Genomic DNA, 15,447 nt, shown 5'->3' with positions numbered 1-15,447 from the left:
CTCGTCTGCACGACGTCCCTCCACGTCCCCCCTCCCGCTTTTGACTCCCGTCGTGATTTAACTTTTCTTGGGTTTTGCCCCTCGCGCGCGCGCCGGCGCACATTGCGTGACGGCGAGAGCGGCACCAGAGAAATGGTCCTTTTCTCTGCGTGCAAATTTGTGGGCTGCGTCGACTCCACCCGTTTTTTTTGTTTGTTTGTTTGTTTTTTGTTTTTGTTTTTTTTTTTTTGCTCGGTCGCCTCGCGGCGGCGGCAGCAGCGACGTCGCAGGTCTTCGACTTTGGCCCGACGATGCCTTTGCATGCGCCTTGTCTCTATTATTGTTATTATTTTTTTCCCCCTCCCCTCCCCTCCCCTTGCAGCCGTAGGACTTAGGAGCCAGGCAGCCGAGAGCTGCGTCTTCGTCCCTGCACAGCCGCAGTGTGGCAACAGCTACACTTCCTTCAAGGCATGAGCTCCCCGCTGGCGCTTGCGCCCCCCGCGGAGTCGAGGCTTCGCGCGGTGCTTCTGCCGCTTGCTGTGGCGGTCGTTGGGGCAGGCTGCTTGGCACGCCTCTACCGCTGCTGCGTTCTTCGCGTGCAGCCGAGCTGTGTCACAATTGTGTATGAGACGCGCCGGAAGACCATCTTGGCCACCTCCATGGACAAGGAGCGGGGCGTGAATGAGGGCGTGCTGCAGTACTACCACTTTCGCCCCCTCATGTGTGTGGTTGGCCACTTTCTGTACAGCAGCAAAAGCCTCGTGGTCGTCCCGCCCTCCACCTTCTTTAGCGCCTTCACGTTACCGCGTGCCGTCGTTGAGGAGAACGGCGAGGGAAAGGCGGTGGACTGCACCGTGGAGGCCATACAGGTAACGGACGGGTACGTTCGCATGGTGCTCACGGTGCGCTACTGCATTCCCTTTGAGCAGCTAGAGCGGTACCTGGCGGCTGTGGGGCCCACGCCGCCAAACGAGCGGATTGCGGTGGCTACCGCCGCCGCCGCCAAGGCTCGCGCCTCTGAGCTGTCTGTTGGTTTAATCATCAACAAGGCGATGCGGGAAGAATCTTTCCTAGTTCCATTCCGGGATCATCTTGCGTCTAAACTGATGTCGGAGGCCTGCGTAAAGCTGCTAGATGTCACGATTGAGGGCGCCGAAATCTGCGAGAGGTCTGCAGGCGTTTAGTTGTACTGGATAAGTTTATTTCTCTCTCTATCTCTCTATCTCTGTGTGTGTGTATTTCTATTCGTCTTCGTATGAGCGCGTTACGGCAGAGAAGCGGGGGGTGGGGAACGAAAATATATATATATATATAAACGAAAAGAAATCGGAATAGAAACACACGGCGAACGTTCTGCTAGGCATTCTTGTCCTCCCCCTCCGTCTCGCACCTCACTCCTCCTTTGCTTGTGTTGCCCGCGGGCTGGCTCTGGGGAGCTTCGTGCGCCCGCTGTTGAATCGAAAGTTGCCGCATTGCCACAGCATCCCCCATCTATTTCCGCTTCATGTCTTATCTTGCACTGCGTGCGTGCGTCTGCGCCTCTCTCGCATCGCCGTTGCTTTGCCTTCCGTCGCCAGTTTGTTTGCCTTTCAGTTGGTGTTAGACAAAACACTCCGGACTCCGTGTCTTCTTGCGTGCGTGCTTGCGTGCGTGTCCTCCGCCTGACTTCGACGCCATGACCTCCGTCGAGCTTGTGTCAAACCCTTCCAGTGAGTTGAGCACGCATCGGTGGGCCGTCGGCGGCCTGCGGCACCTCAACCGCAAGAACAAGCTGAGCTCCCTGCCCTTCTGGGCGCCAAACCACGTGATGAAGAAGCACCAGTTCCGCTGCGTGCTGATCAGCGGCATGGCGCCGAGGGAGCGGGAGGAGGACGACTACATCGGGCTGGTCCTCGAGCTGATCCCTCCCCCCGCTGGGGACGACACGGCGTACCCGGGCGGCTGCTCCGTCACGGCCCGTGTGGTGAACCGCGTGCACGAGTCCCGCATCCACGACATTGAGCAGACGGAGACGGTCGCCCTTGTGCCAGGGCAGCTGCAGGCCTCCTTCCCAGAGCTCATCCCCCCGACGATCCTCGGCAACCCCGAGTTTGCGGAGGGGGAGGATATGTCGCTGCTGCTGGAGGTGACCATACAGACCGGCGTGAATGTGGCGGTGGAGTGGGCGAACAGGACGGTCTCCAGGCTCTGGGGCACCGTCTTAGACTCGGTGAACAAGATGGTGCGGAAGGTTTCGAAGGTCTATACTGACACGCGGGAGGAGTACGGCACGCGGGTAGAGAAGGAGGAGACGCTCAGCGTGCCGTGGGACCACGTGCCGGAGAATTGGGTCGGTAGGGAGAAGGAGTGGCGCCACCTCATAGCGAAGCAAATCGTGGAGGATGAGGGGACCTTTCGCTACGGCCCCAACAGAGGCTTCTCGAAGGATGAGCAGGCCCTGCTGCTGCAGTGCGGCCTCAACCAGCGCCTCATTACCAACGCCCACGCCCAGTTTGACTACGACCGCGACGTCCACACAGGCCTCTTGGCCCCGCCTGAAATGCGGCAGCAGCGCTACAACCTGGTCCCTGGTAAGATAAAGGAGGAGGTGTTTTGGGCCAACTACTTCTGGAAGGTGGCGGCGCTAGGTCTGTGCAAGAATGATGAACAGGTACGCATGCTACTGACGGTGCTCAACGCGCCCCCAGCAGTGAAGGCGCGCGACATGTCCTCCATTCGAGCCGTGGACGAGAAGACCGTCCTCGAACACGTGAAGGCGGCGCAGGAGACAGCCGATATGCTGGTGGAGTACCTCACCGACGATGCGCCGTATGGCGAGATGTTAGTGGAGGCGGCGGCCACGGCGTGTAAGGGGCAGCTGAAGCAGTTAGACGGTTACTTTAAGCGCACGGACTTGTCGGAGGAGGTGCTGCAACTGACGGGTGCCGTCTTAAAGCGGCTGCGGGAGCGGCTCGACGCGTACGCGGAGTGGAGGGCAAAACACACCGCCCCATTAAGTGAGCTGAGGGAGGGCGACGGCGACGAGGAGGCGCAGGAAACTGAAAACGGGGGCACCCACGCGGGGCAAGACGCCACGGCGGAGGAATCAGTGAGGCCCGGCGAGGCGAAGGAAGACGCCGCGGAGCCCCACCACGCGGCCTCAGCGAGTCCGACGAAGAAGGCCGTTGACTCCGCATGGGGGGGGCTGGACTTTCCGTTGATGCCGTGGGAAGAGGAGGCGGCGGCGGAGGAGGAGGAGGAGGAGAAAAATCAGGTGAATGAAATGTAAGAAGAAGTGGAAACTGTCGCAGCTGAAATTGTCGACTGAGAAAGTAAACGAGTGAACGAGTCAAATTGCTGGGGGTGGGCTGAGGAAGGCGCAAAAATGCGCTCTCTTGATGTGTTTGCTTGTATTATTCTTATTATTATTGTTATCTCTCTTTCCTTCTCTCCAGCTATCTTGCTTTTGGGAGGAGGAGGAGGAGGTCCTTGGTGCCGCATCCACCCTCCCTGTTTTTCTCTTGTCTGCTGCATCTCTTCGCCCCTTCTATGACGCTGCTGTGTGTCTGTGTGCGTGTTGTTATTGTTTATTTGGTCGGTTGCGGTCGGCCCGCCCTGCCTGCCCCTCGCTCTCGCTGGGTCCGCGCACTCTCGGCCTCGCCTCCTGCTGCCACCGTGCGCGCTGAAAAGCGAAGGAAAAATAAATAATAAATAAACGAGAACGAAAGCTAGAGAGAGAAGGAGAGAAGGAGAGGGGACGCTTTCGCTCAGGCAGACGACGATGCGCAGGATCGCGGTGCTGCCCCTGCCACCGCGCCTCGCCACGTGCGTGCGCGGCATCGCGACGGGCGGCCGGGTCACCAACGAGGACCGCCGCTGGTGGTTGATCCACCTGGAGTGTGCGCCGGACGTCACCCCTGGCACCTTCGTCGCGTGGCTGGACTGCTGCGGCACGCACACCACCAAGAAGTTGATTGAGCGCAACATCTGGACCATTGAGCAGGTGGCGCAGCTCGACTCCGACCAGGTTGATGAGTTGAAGTACAAGGAGGGGTGTTTGAAGATGGACGTCGTCTGGGAGCATGCCCGCACCATCCTCACCCCGCTGCAGCAGCGCGAGGCGACGGGCGGCGTGGAGTCGGAGCTGCAGAGCCGGATTTTAGAGCTTCGCAAGAAGCGCGAGCTCGAACGCAAGCGCGGGGAGCTGTTGAAGGAGCGGGCAAGCATCAACGAACAGCGCGAGGCGACGCTGCGGAAACTGCGCGAGGCAATCGCGGCAAAGAAGGCGGCCCTGCTTCAAAAGAAGCAGGAGCTGACGGGCGCCGAGGCCGTCACCGGCCCGGAGAACAGTAGCGAGGGTGGAAAGGGCGGCAGCGGGCCATGACCATGACGTGGACGCATGCTGACGTGCTTCGCTTTTTTTTATTGTTATTGTTGCTGTTTTCGCTTCCCGCGATTGCGCTCACGGCGGTGGCAGGCGGAAGAGTAACTGACGTTTGGTGGTGGGGGGTGTTGCGCTGCGGAGCGCTGCGGTTCTACCAAAGCGGGGGGTAATGAGGAGGCGGAGGCGGAGGCGGGGCGGGGAGGCACCTTGCTGGTTCTGCTGCGCCGGCTCTCCCTGCCGTGCCTAATCACAGTTGGCAAGGGAGGGAGAGGAGAGGAGAGGAGAGGAGAGAAGCGCGAGGGAAGGGGAGGCGGAGGCATTGCTGAAGGGAGGGGGGGTCCCCGCGGTGCGTTGAGACCTCCGGGTATTCCTCCAGGCGACTTTTTGTTTTGTTTTGTATACTCTCTTCGTGGGACGAAGTGGAACAAACCTGCTTCTCTTGTTTGTTTGTTTGTGTGGGTGTGTGTGTGTTTTTTTTTCCTTTCCTTCTTTGCGTGGGCACTGCTGGCCCCACCCACACCCCAGCTATATGTGTGTGTATATATATTCTGCCTTTCCCTCGTGCGCGTTTGCGTCTGCCTTTCCTCGCCTTCTCTGCGCATGCGCTGGCTGCCGCGGCACGCAGATGTCTTCGTGGGAGCTGCAGCTGCTGGAGGTGCTTGAACATCACTCACTTGGCCACCTGCTTGGGAGATTCATGGACGCCGGTGTGTCGTGTGCGGAGTTCCAGGCGCTGCAGATAGACAAGTACCGCGACTACGGCGTCATCGATGACGAGGAGAAGATAAACCTGTACCAGGCGATCCAGCACTTCCGTCGCGAGACGCACGACGGAGGCCAGCCGCCCGCCGCGGAGGACGCCCCGCCGCTGGTGCCCGCTCTGGGGCCCAGGCCGGCGACGGCGACGCCGGACATAGACGAGCTCTCGGACGAGAAGGAGGGCCGCGAGCGGCTGTACACGGCGCGGGGCACGACGGTCTTGACGAAGTCCGCCGACAGTCGTGAGATCAAGCGACGCAAGAGCCGCATTGTCGTGGCGGTGCGGAAGCGGCCGCTGAACCTCTTGGAGGGACAACGGGGCTGCTCTGACGTGATCGCGACAAATGGCCTTGACGAGCTCGTGCTTGCGGAGCCGCGGCAGAAGGTGGACCTCACGAAGTACACCCACACGCACCGGTTTTTTTTCGACGAGGTCTTTGGGGAGACCGCAACGAACGTCGACGTCTACCGTCGCACGGCGGCCGCTCTGATTGACACCGTCTTTGAGGGCGGCTACGCCACGTGCTTTGCGTACGGGCAGACCGGCAGCGGAAAAACACACACGATGCTGGGGAATGGAACGGAGACCGGCATTTACGCCCTCGCCGCGGAGGAGATGTTTGCCCGCATTGATAGTGACCGAGACCTTTACGTGTCATTCTACGAGATTTACAGTGGTCGGCTGTACGACCTGCTGAACGGGCGTCAGTCGCTGCGCTGTCTGGAGGACGGCAAGCAGAATGTGAACATCTGCGGCCTGACGGAGCACCTTCAGGCGGATGTGCGTAGCATCATGCGCCTCATTGAGGAGGGAAACCGCGTCCGCAGCAGCGGCACGACAGGCGCCAACGACACGAGTTCCCGCTCGCACGCCATTCTTGAGATCAAAGTCCGCGGACGCGGGGACAAGAAGCTGTTTGGCAAGTTTACCTTTATTGACCTCGCCGGGAGTGAGCGGGGCGCCGACACGCTTGACTGCGACCGCCAGACCCGCATCGAGGGGGCGCAAATCAACAAGAGCCTGCTGGCGCTGAAGGAGTGCATCCGCTCGCTTGACCTCAACCGCCGGCACGTCCCCTTCCGCGGGTCGAAGCTGACGGAGGTGCTTCGAGACTCGTTTGTAGGCCACTGTCGCACCGTCATGATTGGCGCGGTGTCGCCGTCGAGCAACAGCTGCGAGCACACACTAAACACGCTGCGCTACGCCGACCGCGTGAAGGAGCTGAAGAAGAGCGTCGGGGAGCGGCGGCCGCTCGGGGAGAATGAGCAGTGCGAGTTTCTCTTTGAGCGAAGGTCGTCGGTGCCCGCGGCACGGGCGCTCCCCTTCGGTCGCCTCTCCGCGCCGCCGCTGGGTTTGGTGAACCTCCCCAACACCAGACACGACGGCAAAGGCGGCGGCGGCAAGCCACCGGCGAAGAGGAAGAGTGCGGGGGGACGACGCTCCGTCATGATGCGTCCGAGTGGCGTTTTGGCCGCCAAGGCGGGAGACGCCACCCACAGCGAGATTGGTCACAAGCGCGGCCGCGAGGCCGAGGACAAGCCGCAGCCGCTGCAGGCAGAGGATGACGCAGAGGCGGCGGCGGCGGCGGCGGCGGAGCTGCCGGCGCGGAAGAGCGTGGACCTGGACCTCGGGGTCCGCTACGACAAGGTCGTGGACGAGATCGTCAGGCAGGAGCAGGTGTGTGTGCAGGCCCACCGCCGCTACCTCGACGAGGACATGGGAATTATCAAGGAGGAGTTCGCGCAGATCATGTCGGTGGAGATGCCAAACTCGAACATTGAGACATACGTCACGAAGGTGCTGAGCCTCCTCGGCGGCAAGCTGCAGGCCATCCACCACTTTCAGGGGGAGATGCTGCGGCTGCGGGGGATGCTGGACGAGGAGGAGGCGCTCTCGCGCCAACTCGAGCAGAGCGGGCAGTAGAAGTGGAAACAGACAAGACAAAAATACAGGCACAAAACGAAAACAAAACAAAAAAAAAGAGAAAGTGAAAGATGTTGAAGACGACAAATATATATATATATATATATATGTATATATATGTATATATATATATATATATATATATATTTATGAACAGAAGAAAAGAAAATGGGATCGAGAGGCCCGATTAGAAATGCACGCACAACAGACATATCAGCAATCCACAAAGACACCCAATAGACTAGATTCATACTCGTTTCCCTTCTTTTTTTACTAGATTTACCTGCGGTTCCTATTTGCCGCAGTTCTCGCATCTCTGTACTTTATTTTTCACCGCGTGGGTCTCGGCGTTCAAAGAAGAATGAGAAAAAAAGGGTGGGAGGGAAAACCGGTGATAAATAGGACCCCCTCACTATGCACGCCACCCAACAAACCCTTCCCATGGAGTATGCATATAGTTGCAAGGCGGGCCCTCTCTTTTGGAGTTGCTGTTTCTGATATTTATTTTACTTTTTTTCTTTCTCCTTCCATCTCCCACTATGAATACCTGTTTATATATGTACATATATATATATATATATATATGCTCTTAGGAACAGGGGCGCCGTTTGGGGCGGGGGCAGGGAGCGATGTTGCGGCGCAGTGCCTTCCGCCTTGACACTGGGCCCGCGGTCACGGGTGGTCCCGTACAGGGCCTACGGGGTGGGGTGCGAAGCATGATTCAGCCCTGCTTGGCGGAGAACGTGCTGAGCGAGACGGCGGAGGTGCGGCGACGAATAGCAGCCCTGGTGGACATGGACCCCGGCGAGGAAAAAACCGCCTACAAGCCGCCACTTCCGCGGAATTGGGTGAAGGCGCCGCTCTCGCGTCTTTCAACGGCTGCGTCCCGCCGAGACTGGTTTCGGCTCATGCAGTTTAACATGATGGCCGACGCGTGGAGCCCGGGAGGAACGGCGGAAGAAGCCGCCACGACACCCGTGCATGGTGTGCAGGCACGTGTGCCAGGCTTCACGAGGCCTGGGGCTGATCCGGATGCGTATTACCCGTATGACCCCTCCCTCGATAAGGAGCTGCCGCCCTTTCTGCAGCCGGAATTTCGTCGAGCCTACTTGGTAAACGAGATAAGGTACTACGACCCAGACATTGTTTGTCTGCAGGAGGTAAACCGGTTGTTTTTTAATGACGTCCTCTGGAGGTATATCCGCTACTGCGGCTATGGCACACTGTACCAGTCGAGCCGTGGCTACAAGGTGCGGGCCCTGCGCCAGGGCGACGACCCGCTGCTGCCGCGACACAAGGGCAAGATTGCCGCGGCGGAAGATATTGGAAATGTGGTGTTGTTTCACAAGGGACGCTTTGTCCCCATTCTCATGCCTGGAAAGGATCTGGTGCAGCACCTTCACTTTGCCCACTTCGTTGCGATGCGTGACAAGATCACCAACATGACGTTGAACGTCATCTGCGTCCAGTACACAGCTGGGGAGTCGGAGGAGGCGGCACAAATTCGCCTGCACGAAGCACGCCAAACACTGCAAGTGCTTGATGCCCTCAATCGCAACGACATCGACCGCGCACACATGACTAACGTGATTTGTGGCGACTTCAACAACATCCACGACGAGGAGGCCTGCGTGCAGCTGATGCGGGAGCGCTTCTTCTCTACGCACGACGTCGTAGGGGGGCCTCGCTGGACGACGTGGTTTCACGAGGACGCGCAGGCCTCCGCGAGGTACCAGAAGTACTACGCCAGCAACCGTGAGTGCTTCGAGGGCACCAGCGCCGCAAAGCGGGCGCAGCGCGAGGTGGCCAAATATTCGCGGAAGCCTAGAAGCAGCAGCAGCAGGACGGTGACGTCAGCCGACGACGCGGGGGTGGAGGTGGCGGCGGGCGCTGAGACCGCCGTGGCGCAGGCGGAGGAACGTGAGCCGAGGCAAACGGCGGAAGCGGAAACTGAGGCGGGGACAGCGGCGGGGGAAGAGCAGCGGCAGGACGCCCTGGCGGTGCAGAAGCAAACTCTGAAGGCGCGGGGCGTCATTTATCGCACGCAGGACTTCGTCTTCTACGACCCCCAGACGCTGGCGCTCCACCAGGTGCTGGATGTCCCGGAGGAGACGCACATCAACGAACAGCAGCTGCTGCCGTGCGGCAACCACCCCTCACACCACCTCCATCTCGTGCTGGATGTCTCCTTCACCGACGTCTTTCCCGACGTTGCCATGAAGTCCCTCAAGGATTAGTTCTTGCGAAGGGCGCGGGGCAAGTCGAGAATCACAACCACAGCCAACATACCTGCACCTCGCTGTATCAACTTCCGATTCTCATTCTTGTTCTCCCTCTCGCTCTCTCTCTCTCTCTCACCTACACACGGACACGCATGCCATGTGTGCATGTGGCCCATATGTTTTCTTGTATTCGCTTGGTGCCAGTAACTCTGCTCGTTTGCTTTCTTGCTTCCTGCCCTTCTCTCCCCCCACTTGGAGGTAACAAGAGTGGCGGCGACGGCTGGGGAGGCGGCAGTCGCGATGTGGTCTTCGGTCACAGGCAAAATGGAGGTCCGCCACCTGCCCACCGAGGAGCAGCGGTGGAACTTACTGGAGGAAATCTACGCCAACTACGAGGAGGTAAACGCCCAGCAGAAGGAAATCGCCAGGCGGAAGCGGGAGATGGGCTCGGAAATACCGGATGGCAACTGGAAGAAGATTTCTCGGGTGCTTTTCAGTGAAAACCCCTCCGACGTCGCGCGCTTTGGGGACTGGGACACCTACGAGAGAATTGAGCAGACGTTGAAGAAGTTTGTGTACAGCCGCAGCCAAAACGCGTTCGCCGGTAACACGAAGGAGGACGCCCTCAGCGAGCGCATTGATATTCTGAGCGACATACGGGCGCAGCAGGCGGACCGCATTGCGTCACTGGAGACGACTCTGGCAGCCACGCAGGAGGAGCTGGCGGGGCTCATGGATATGCTGCGGATGAAGGACAGGGAAATCAAGAAGGTGAAGCGAGTCTTCCTTGTGAAGCAGCTGAATAATTCCCAGCGGCAGCGCGAGCGCGAGGCTGCGGATGAGGCCTCCATGCAGCAACGGCAAAGCATCTATGACGACATGAACGTACTCATTGAGGTCAATAAAGCCATCGAGCGAGAGAACACGCGACTACGCACTGCGTTGGAGGCAAAGGAGTTCTTGGGCGGGGCTGACTCCAGGGCGTCCGCGGTGGCGCGTAGTCGAGAGTCAGAGCAAGCGGCTGGCGGACAGCAGAGGGAGTGCAGGGCCGGCTCCTCCGTCTATGATGGCAGGCAAAAGGAGTCTCGCGATGGAGCCTCATTCGTTTCACAGTCCCAAGTCAATCCGCAAGGTCAGGACGTGGAAGCGGTCGCCGCCACTGGGCCTTCACCGCCGCGTGGGAAGGAAGAAAAAGCCTCCGAAGCGGCACACGCAGGTGATTCGGTGGTGCATTATGATCATGCGAAGACGACTGCCGGTGCCCGGCGGCCCAGTGACGCGCCGTCGTTCTCTGCGGGCGGCACCACAGACGCGGAACAGCTTCGCGAAACTGACGCGAGAAAGCGATACATCCAACAACAGGCGCCCGTTACTAGCGTGCTGATGCGGCTTCACAAGGAGCGTATGATGTGGCAACGCCGATTGGAGGCGGAGGCAGCCAACACCATGGCTCTTCTTGACAGTGACGCCTACGCGGCACGCGCCGTCAGTTCTGACCCAAGGAAGGAGTCTGTTGACTTGAGTGCGGCACGTTTGGCGAGATTTGGCAGTCAGGCTTCGAGACCGTTTGGGAGCAGCATTCACTTTCAACTTTCTACCGAAAACATTGAAAGCCACAGACGGGAATCGATGCGGAGCTTTAGCCGAAGGTACACGGCCACTTCGGAAACCGAATCTTTGCCGCAGAGTGAAGGCAACGTGAGCACGGTGAGTTCGGAATGTCGCACAGCACGCGAGAGCGCAAGTGGTGAGGGCACAGTAGGCTCAGAGGGGGAGAGCAGGGCCTCGCTGCCGACCTCGATTAAGCGGAAGAAGGAAGTGAAGGGAAGACGGCGTACCTCGCGCAAGTCTGAGCGTGCCGCGAAGCTGGAGAAGAGGAAGGTGCACAATGCAGATGTGCGTCCGTCGTGGTCACTCGTCCGGGCTTCCATAAGCAACCCCTCGCAGTCTCACGGAGTTGGTAGTCAACGCAGCGAGTCCGCGGGAAGCATCTCTAACGAGTCGCGGCAAGAAAAACACCTCGTGTCCCGCCGTTCAACAATGGAGGGGCGGTCGTCGGTGCAGAAAGCAAAAACGAAGGATGCGGCCCTGTCTCCTAAGAGACCAGTTTCTAATAGCACCAAGGTGAAAGCCGTTGAGGGGCCCGATATAGGTTCGACAGTGGGCGCGAGTTCAGCCAGCAAAGTCAGTCGCCACAGGCGGCAAGAGAAGAAGGATGCATCAAAGGAGCAAGAGCCTCGACGTAGTAGAAGGGTGGTGGCGGTGGGGGGACAACAAGAGGCCCTTCATGCTCTAAAGGTAGAGATGGGGGCAGTGCGGGATAAACACAAAGGCTTGCGCACTGAGATGGATGAATTTTTCCTCGTGCTAAAAGAATGCCTTACTGTGTTGCGCGGACGTAATGAACAGTTGGAGCATGGCGTCGAGGCTGAAAGTCAGGCCTTTGTGTCTGAAATGGCAGAAGACGTCATAAAGGACATGGTGGAGCAGCGTGTGTTTGACCGACTTGAGCAGCAAGGCATAGTCCTCCAGCGGCATCCAGGACCCTCGTCTGCCTTGACGGATGAGGAATGGGCGCAAAATCAGTTCTACGACGCCATTCTAAAGACCTCGCGGGAGCGTATCGCCGGGGCGCTGGTAAAGGGAAATGAGAAGCGCGGGCAAAAATGGGAGGCGCAACAAGGGGCTAGGCCTCCCTGGCCGCCAAGTCAGCCGCCGCCGCTGCCGAACCCCAGTTCACCGCGCAGAGTTGCAGCACTGCTCAAGGATGCCGCCACCCCTTCTGCAGGAAAGACGGCAAGTAGTTGTTTGCCCAGGCCTCCTTCCAACAGCAACGATTTCACGTTTGAAGAGCCAACTGGTGGGCTTTGGCCCGTGGTGACGCCGCTACGCCCCCCACCACGCGGCGGAGGGGTGGAGGAGGAAAAAGAGATTGCAGGAACCCCAACAAGCACCGGTTACGAGCCACCTCTGGCCCAGCTCAGGGACTGGTTGCATCCGATGGCGGGGGGAGATGGAGGTTTCCGCGGGGAATATGAAAAAGCTACGGGGCCGGACCCCTGGGCATCGCCTCCCTCCGCAGCATTCCCGTACGGAAAGGAAGGTCAGGCCCCCATGCCACCCCGGGGCCCTCGTCTGCTTCCGGTTAACATTGTCAATTTTTCAACTCCTCTTGGCCAAGCCGGTTTGAGAGGGTATGCTGGTTTGGGCCAGGAGACTCTTCCGCCGCCGAAGCGGTTTGAGGGAAATATTCTGGCCTACCTGCGGAGTCTCCAGCCCCGTGAGCACGCAGGAGGCGTTGAGAATATGGCTCCGGCGGTGTATCGCTACGACTTTAAGGCTGCACTTGCGGAGGCGCGGATGCAGTTTCAAGGCACCGTTCGTGCCGCGGCTGCTCAAATGCGAAAACCGTTCTTTGAAAATGCCTTTAGAAACGAGATATTACCTTATGCGAAAGCTGCTAAATCTCTTCAGAATGGTCAACGCATGGCGCCTTGGATGTTGGCGGCCGTTCGGCAGCTAAGAGCTGAAGAGGAGCAGAGAAATCGGAGAAAGCGGCATCATCTCTTCGAGAGGATTGCAACAAACTTGCGTGCGAGGCATCTGCTGAAGAGTCATGTGTGCAGAGGGTCGGCGATGGCTTCGTACGTGATTGTGTTGTGGGAAAGGTGGCTGGATCGTTGGAAGAAGAAAAGCGCAGTTCAGCGGGTGGAGAAGGAAGCCGATTTGAACCGCATGTTGGATTTGATTGCCGCTAACCTGAAAGGCCGTTCGCGGCCGCCGCAGCGAGAGGCTGGGGCAGGGAATCTGAAGGATGCGAAGAATGCACTCCTGGATCCAAGCAGCTCACACTTCAGTGAAGTTCGATTTCCCCCCAAATCTACGTAAAGGCCCCCCAACAGGACGATATCTCTTTTTTTTTTCCTGCGCGTTCGTGATTGCGTTTGTTTTCCCCACCCCCACCCTAACCTTCTCTCCCTCCTACCGAAGAAAAAAGGAGTGAATTTGGGTTATTTCACTGTTGTTGTTGTTGTTGTGTTTGCTTTTTATGTGTGGGCATGCACTTCCCAATCGCAGTTTCGCTGTGGAATATTTTTTTTCCCTGCTCCTGGCATTTTTGGGGGCGATTTCGCGGCCAACATTGAATACATGTATATAAATATATATATATATATATCCTGCTTTTTTTTTTTTTGTCGGGGTGCTTGATTTCCCTCATCTGCCACACTGAGAGAAACAGAATGGCTCACAGGGCAGGCACAAAAAAAAAAGCCCTTGACTATGGTGCGATGTTGTGTGGGACGTGAATTTGGACCGCCACACAGCATGCGCCTACATGTATCGGTTGAACTGTTTTGAGTGTGCGCCTTATGTGGGCAGGCCGAGTTGTTTGAAAACGAGATCTATTTATATATTTTTTTCCCCTCCCGCTGCGTCGCAGCCTCACAGTTCACTCAGCAAGGCCGCCTCAAACTTGCCGCGGAGGTCGTTTACCGGCTTCGGCAATGAGATGGCGTGGGTTCATCCCGTCTTTCTTCTTGAAGTGGTGCGGGGGTGCTTCTCTCTTTGCGTTTGTTTTCAAAATCCAAGGAGGCAGGGGGCAGTTTTCTTCTAATTCTGCCCATTCCGCGTAGCTCCCACATGCGGCGTGCCCCGACGAGGCGCCGCCGCCGCCAATGCACGCACGTGGTGGAAAAACCGCCGCCGCGCAGTCCCCGCGACGCGCGTCGCAGGCGCCATGCGGGGAAAGATGAACAGACCACCCACGAGCGGTCAGACGCGGACGGCCCAAAGCAGGCCCTCGCCAGGCCCGACGGCGGCGGAGAAACGACGGCGGTCACCTGTCTTCGCCGCCGCCTCAAAAATAAATGAATAATAAAGAAAAACGGCGATCGCCAAGTTGATCCTTTCCCGCCGGCCCGCATGGAGCAACCCAAGTGGAAGAAAGAAAACAAGCTCGCGCCGCGGCGAAGCGCCCTCCTGCCGCGAAGAACCGGCGGCTTTCCTATCGTTTTCCTGCCCGCTAAGGGGAAAAGAAACTGGCGGCGCGCCGCGCCGCCAACACCACGAGACGGAAAAAGCGAAGTAAATTTCGGCGCCGGTACTCCAACACAACGCCTTGGGGCATGGGCGCTCATGCGCGGCAAAGGCGCCGGGCCTCCCGCAGAGCGTGGAGGGTTGTTTGTTTGAAAGGTAACGGGCCTTTTTCAGGTCTTGGAAGGAACCCTCGCCACGCCTCGGGGCGGGTGGGCGGCGGGCCGCCCACACACACACACACACACACACACCAAAAAAGAGAAAACAAACCACGCGCCGAACGCCGTTCCGCAAAGCAAAAGAATCCTCTTTTTTACAGCGGTTCGTGCGGGGCCCGGCGGGCTGTTTTTTCTTGGCACGGCGCCCAAAGCCTCACCCGAAGACTCGGCACACTCCCGCAGATAAGGAAAACGGCACTTTAGAAACCGTATGCCAACTTTTTTCTTCGCCAAGTGTTGCCATTCATCCGTTGCACGTGCGGCGCGCCAGCGCCCCTCGGGGGTGATTGCGGCGGTGGCGGCTTCCCCTTCGTGGGAAGGGCTGCCGAAGTTGGGCCCCGGCCCTCTTGCCGGACCCGTTTCCTCCTCAAAGACGTGAGGAGGGTGGAAAAACCACGATCTGCGGTTTCCGTGGCATGTTATGCCGTTGCCAACGGGGTGTATAGGGCCGAGGCAAAAGAATCAAAATTAGAAAAAAAAGGAGAAACACAATAAAAAAAAGGGCGCCCCCTCCACCCAACGGGACGAGCGACGCCGTCCACACACGTATTGCCGCCACGGGCGGGGAAACGGTTCGGGGCTGGGGGCCGAGCAGGCCACAAAGGAGCCGGGCCGGTTGTTTACTAAAAAAGAGCCCGGGCGCCCCCAACCCCCAAGACCGAATTTGGATTGTCGGGCCGCGCGGGGAAGCAGCGTTCCGGCGCCCCCTCAAACACAAGCTGTTCATGAACCACGGCGTGGTTTTGCGTGCCTCCTGCCCTGCCCCTGCCGCGAACTCTGCCAACGTGGTCGCCTGGGGTGTGCGCTCGGTGGCGACGGGTTGAGGGGCGGCGCGGGCACTCTGCGCACACATCGCGCCGAGGAATCCTTGGCATCGGTTCCGCCGCGCCCGCTTCACGGTCCTCGCGTGGTCGTTTTTTGTGGGGGCGCTGCGGTTGGACGCGG

At 58.8% G+C, this 15,447-nt stretch overlaps 7 protein-coding genes across 7 annotated transcripts, besides 17 other annotated features; 6 read left to right on the top strand and 1 right to left on the bottom strand.

Annotated features, from left to right (window-relative positions):
- Nucleotides 1-182: 182 nt before the first annotated feature.
- Nucleotides 183-229: a microsatellite.
- Nucleotides 230-449: 220 nt separating this feature from the next.
- Nucleotides 450-1,163, top strand: Tco025E_06653 (uncharacterized protein; the record flags this gene model as incomplete). The annotated part of the gene is made up of 1 exon (XM_029373528.1): nt 450-1,163. One exon carries the CDS (start codon nt 450-452, stop codon nt 1,161-1,163), a length of 714 nt encoding a protein of 237 aa, XP_029226385.1.
- Nucleotides 1,164-1,183: 20 nt separating this feature from the next.
- Nucleotides 1,184-1,206: a microsatellite.
- Nucleotides 1,207-1,225: a microsatellite.
- Nucleotides 1,226-1,276: 51 nt separating this feature from the next.
- Nucleotides 1,277-1,293: a microsatellite.
- A 317-nt stretch (nt 1,294-1,610) lies between these two features.
- Nucleotides 1,611-1,632: a microsatellite.
- A 22-nt stretch (nt 1,633-1,654) lies between these two features.
- Nucleotides 1,655-3,247, top strand: Tco025E_06652 (uncharacterized protein; the record flags this gene model as incomplete). Its single annotated transcript, XM_029373527.1, has 1 exon — nt 1,655-3,247. One exon carries the CDS (start codon nt 1,655-1,657, stop codon nt 3,245-3,247), a length of 1,593 nt encoding a protein of 530 aa, XP_029226384.1.
- Nucleotides 3,248-3,369: 122 nt separating this feature from the next.
- Nucleotides 3,370-3,393: a microsatellite.
- Nucleotides 3,394-3,427: 34 nt separating this feature from the next.
- Nucleotides 3,428-3,444: a microsatellite.
- A 295-nt stretch (nt 3,445-3,739) lies between these two features.
- On the top strand, nt 3,740-4,342 carry Tco025E_06651 (uncharacterized protein; the record flags this gene model as incomplete). The annotated part of the gene is made up of 1 exon (XM_029373526.1): nt 3,740-4,342. One exon carries the CDS (start codon nt 3,740-3,742, stop codon nt 4,340-4,342), a length of 603 nt encoding a protein of 200 aa, XP_029226383.1.
- Nucleotides 4,343-4,603: 261 nt separating this feature from the next.
- Nucleotides 4,604-4,633: a microsatellite.
- A 148-nt stretch (nt 4,634-4,781) lies between these two features.
- Nucleotides 4,782-4,835: a sequence feature (A-rich).
- Nucleotides 4,836-4,967: 132 nt separating this feature from the next.
- Tco025E_06650 (putative MCAK-like kinesin) lies at nt 4,968-7,025 on the top strand (the record flags this gene model as incomplete). The annotated part of the gene is made up of 1 exon (XM_029373525.1): nt 4,968-7,025. One exon carries the CDS (start codon nt 4,968-4,970, stop codon nt 7,023-7,025), a length of 2,058 nt encoding a protein of 685 aa, XP_029226382.1.
- A 6-nt stretch (nt 7,026-7,031) lies between these two features.
- Nucleotides 7,032-7,083: a microsatellite.
- Nucleotides 7,084-7,097: a microsatellite.
- Nucleotides 7,098-7,112: 15 nt separating this feature from the next.
- Nucleotides 7,113-7,172: a microsatellite.
- Nucleotides 7,173-7,577: 405 nt separating this feature from the next.
- Nucleotides 7,578-7,610: a microsatellite.
- Nucleotides 7,611-7,654: 44 nt separating this feature from the next.
- Tco025E_06649 (uncharacterized protein) lies at nt 7,655-9,262 on the top strand (the record flags this gene model as incomplete). The annotated part of the gene is made up of 1 exon (XM_029373524.1): nt 7,655-9,262. One exon carries the CDS (start codon nt 7,655-7,657, stop codon nt 9,260-9,262), a length of 1,608 nt encoding a protein of 535 aa, XP_029226381.1.
- A 91-nt stretch (nt 9,263-9,353) lies between these two features.
- Nucleotides 9,354-9,381: a microsatellite.
- Nucleotides 9,382-9,547: 166 nt separating this feature from the next.
- Tco025E_06648 (uncharacterized protein) lies at nt 9,548-13,135 on the top strand (the record flags this gene model as incomplete). Its single annotated transcript, XM_029373523.1, has 1 exon — nt 9,548-13,135. One exon carries the CDS (start codon nt 9,548-9,550, stop codon nt 13,133-13,135), a length of 3,588 nt encoding a protein of 1,195 aa, XP_029226380.1.
- Nucleotides 13,136-13,266: 131 nt separating this feature from the next.
- Nucleotides 13,267-13,287: a microsatellite.
- Nucleotides 13,288-13,392: 105 nt separating this feature from the next.
- Nucleotides 13,393-13,424: a microsatellite.
- A 1,086-nt stretch (nt 13,425-14,510) lies between these two features.
- Nucleotides 14,511-14,535: a microsatellite.
- A 590-nt stretch (nt 14,536-15,125) lies between these two features.
- Tco025E_06647 (uncharacterized protein) lies at nt 15,126-15,447 on the bottom strand (the record flags this gene model as incomplete). The annotated part of the gene is made up of 1 exon (XM_029373522.1): nt 15,126-15,447. A coding segment is annotated over one exon (322 nt), but the record flags the coding sequence as incomplete, so codon positions are not given.

The sequence above is a fragment of the Trypanosoma conorhini genome, assembly GCF_003719485.1.
Source record: "Trypanosoma conorhini strain 025E chromosome Unknown Tco_14.4_contig_00459, whole genome shotgun sequence".
Taxonomy (NCBI): domain Eukaryota; phylum Euglenozoa; class Kinetoplastea; order Trypanosomatida; family Trypanosomatidae; genus Trypanosoma; species Trypanosoma conorhini.
The sequence above is the reverse complement of the archived record's forward strand: the minus strand, read 5'-3'. Positions and strand labels throughout refer to the sequence as shown.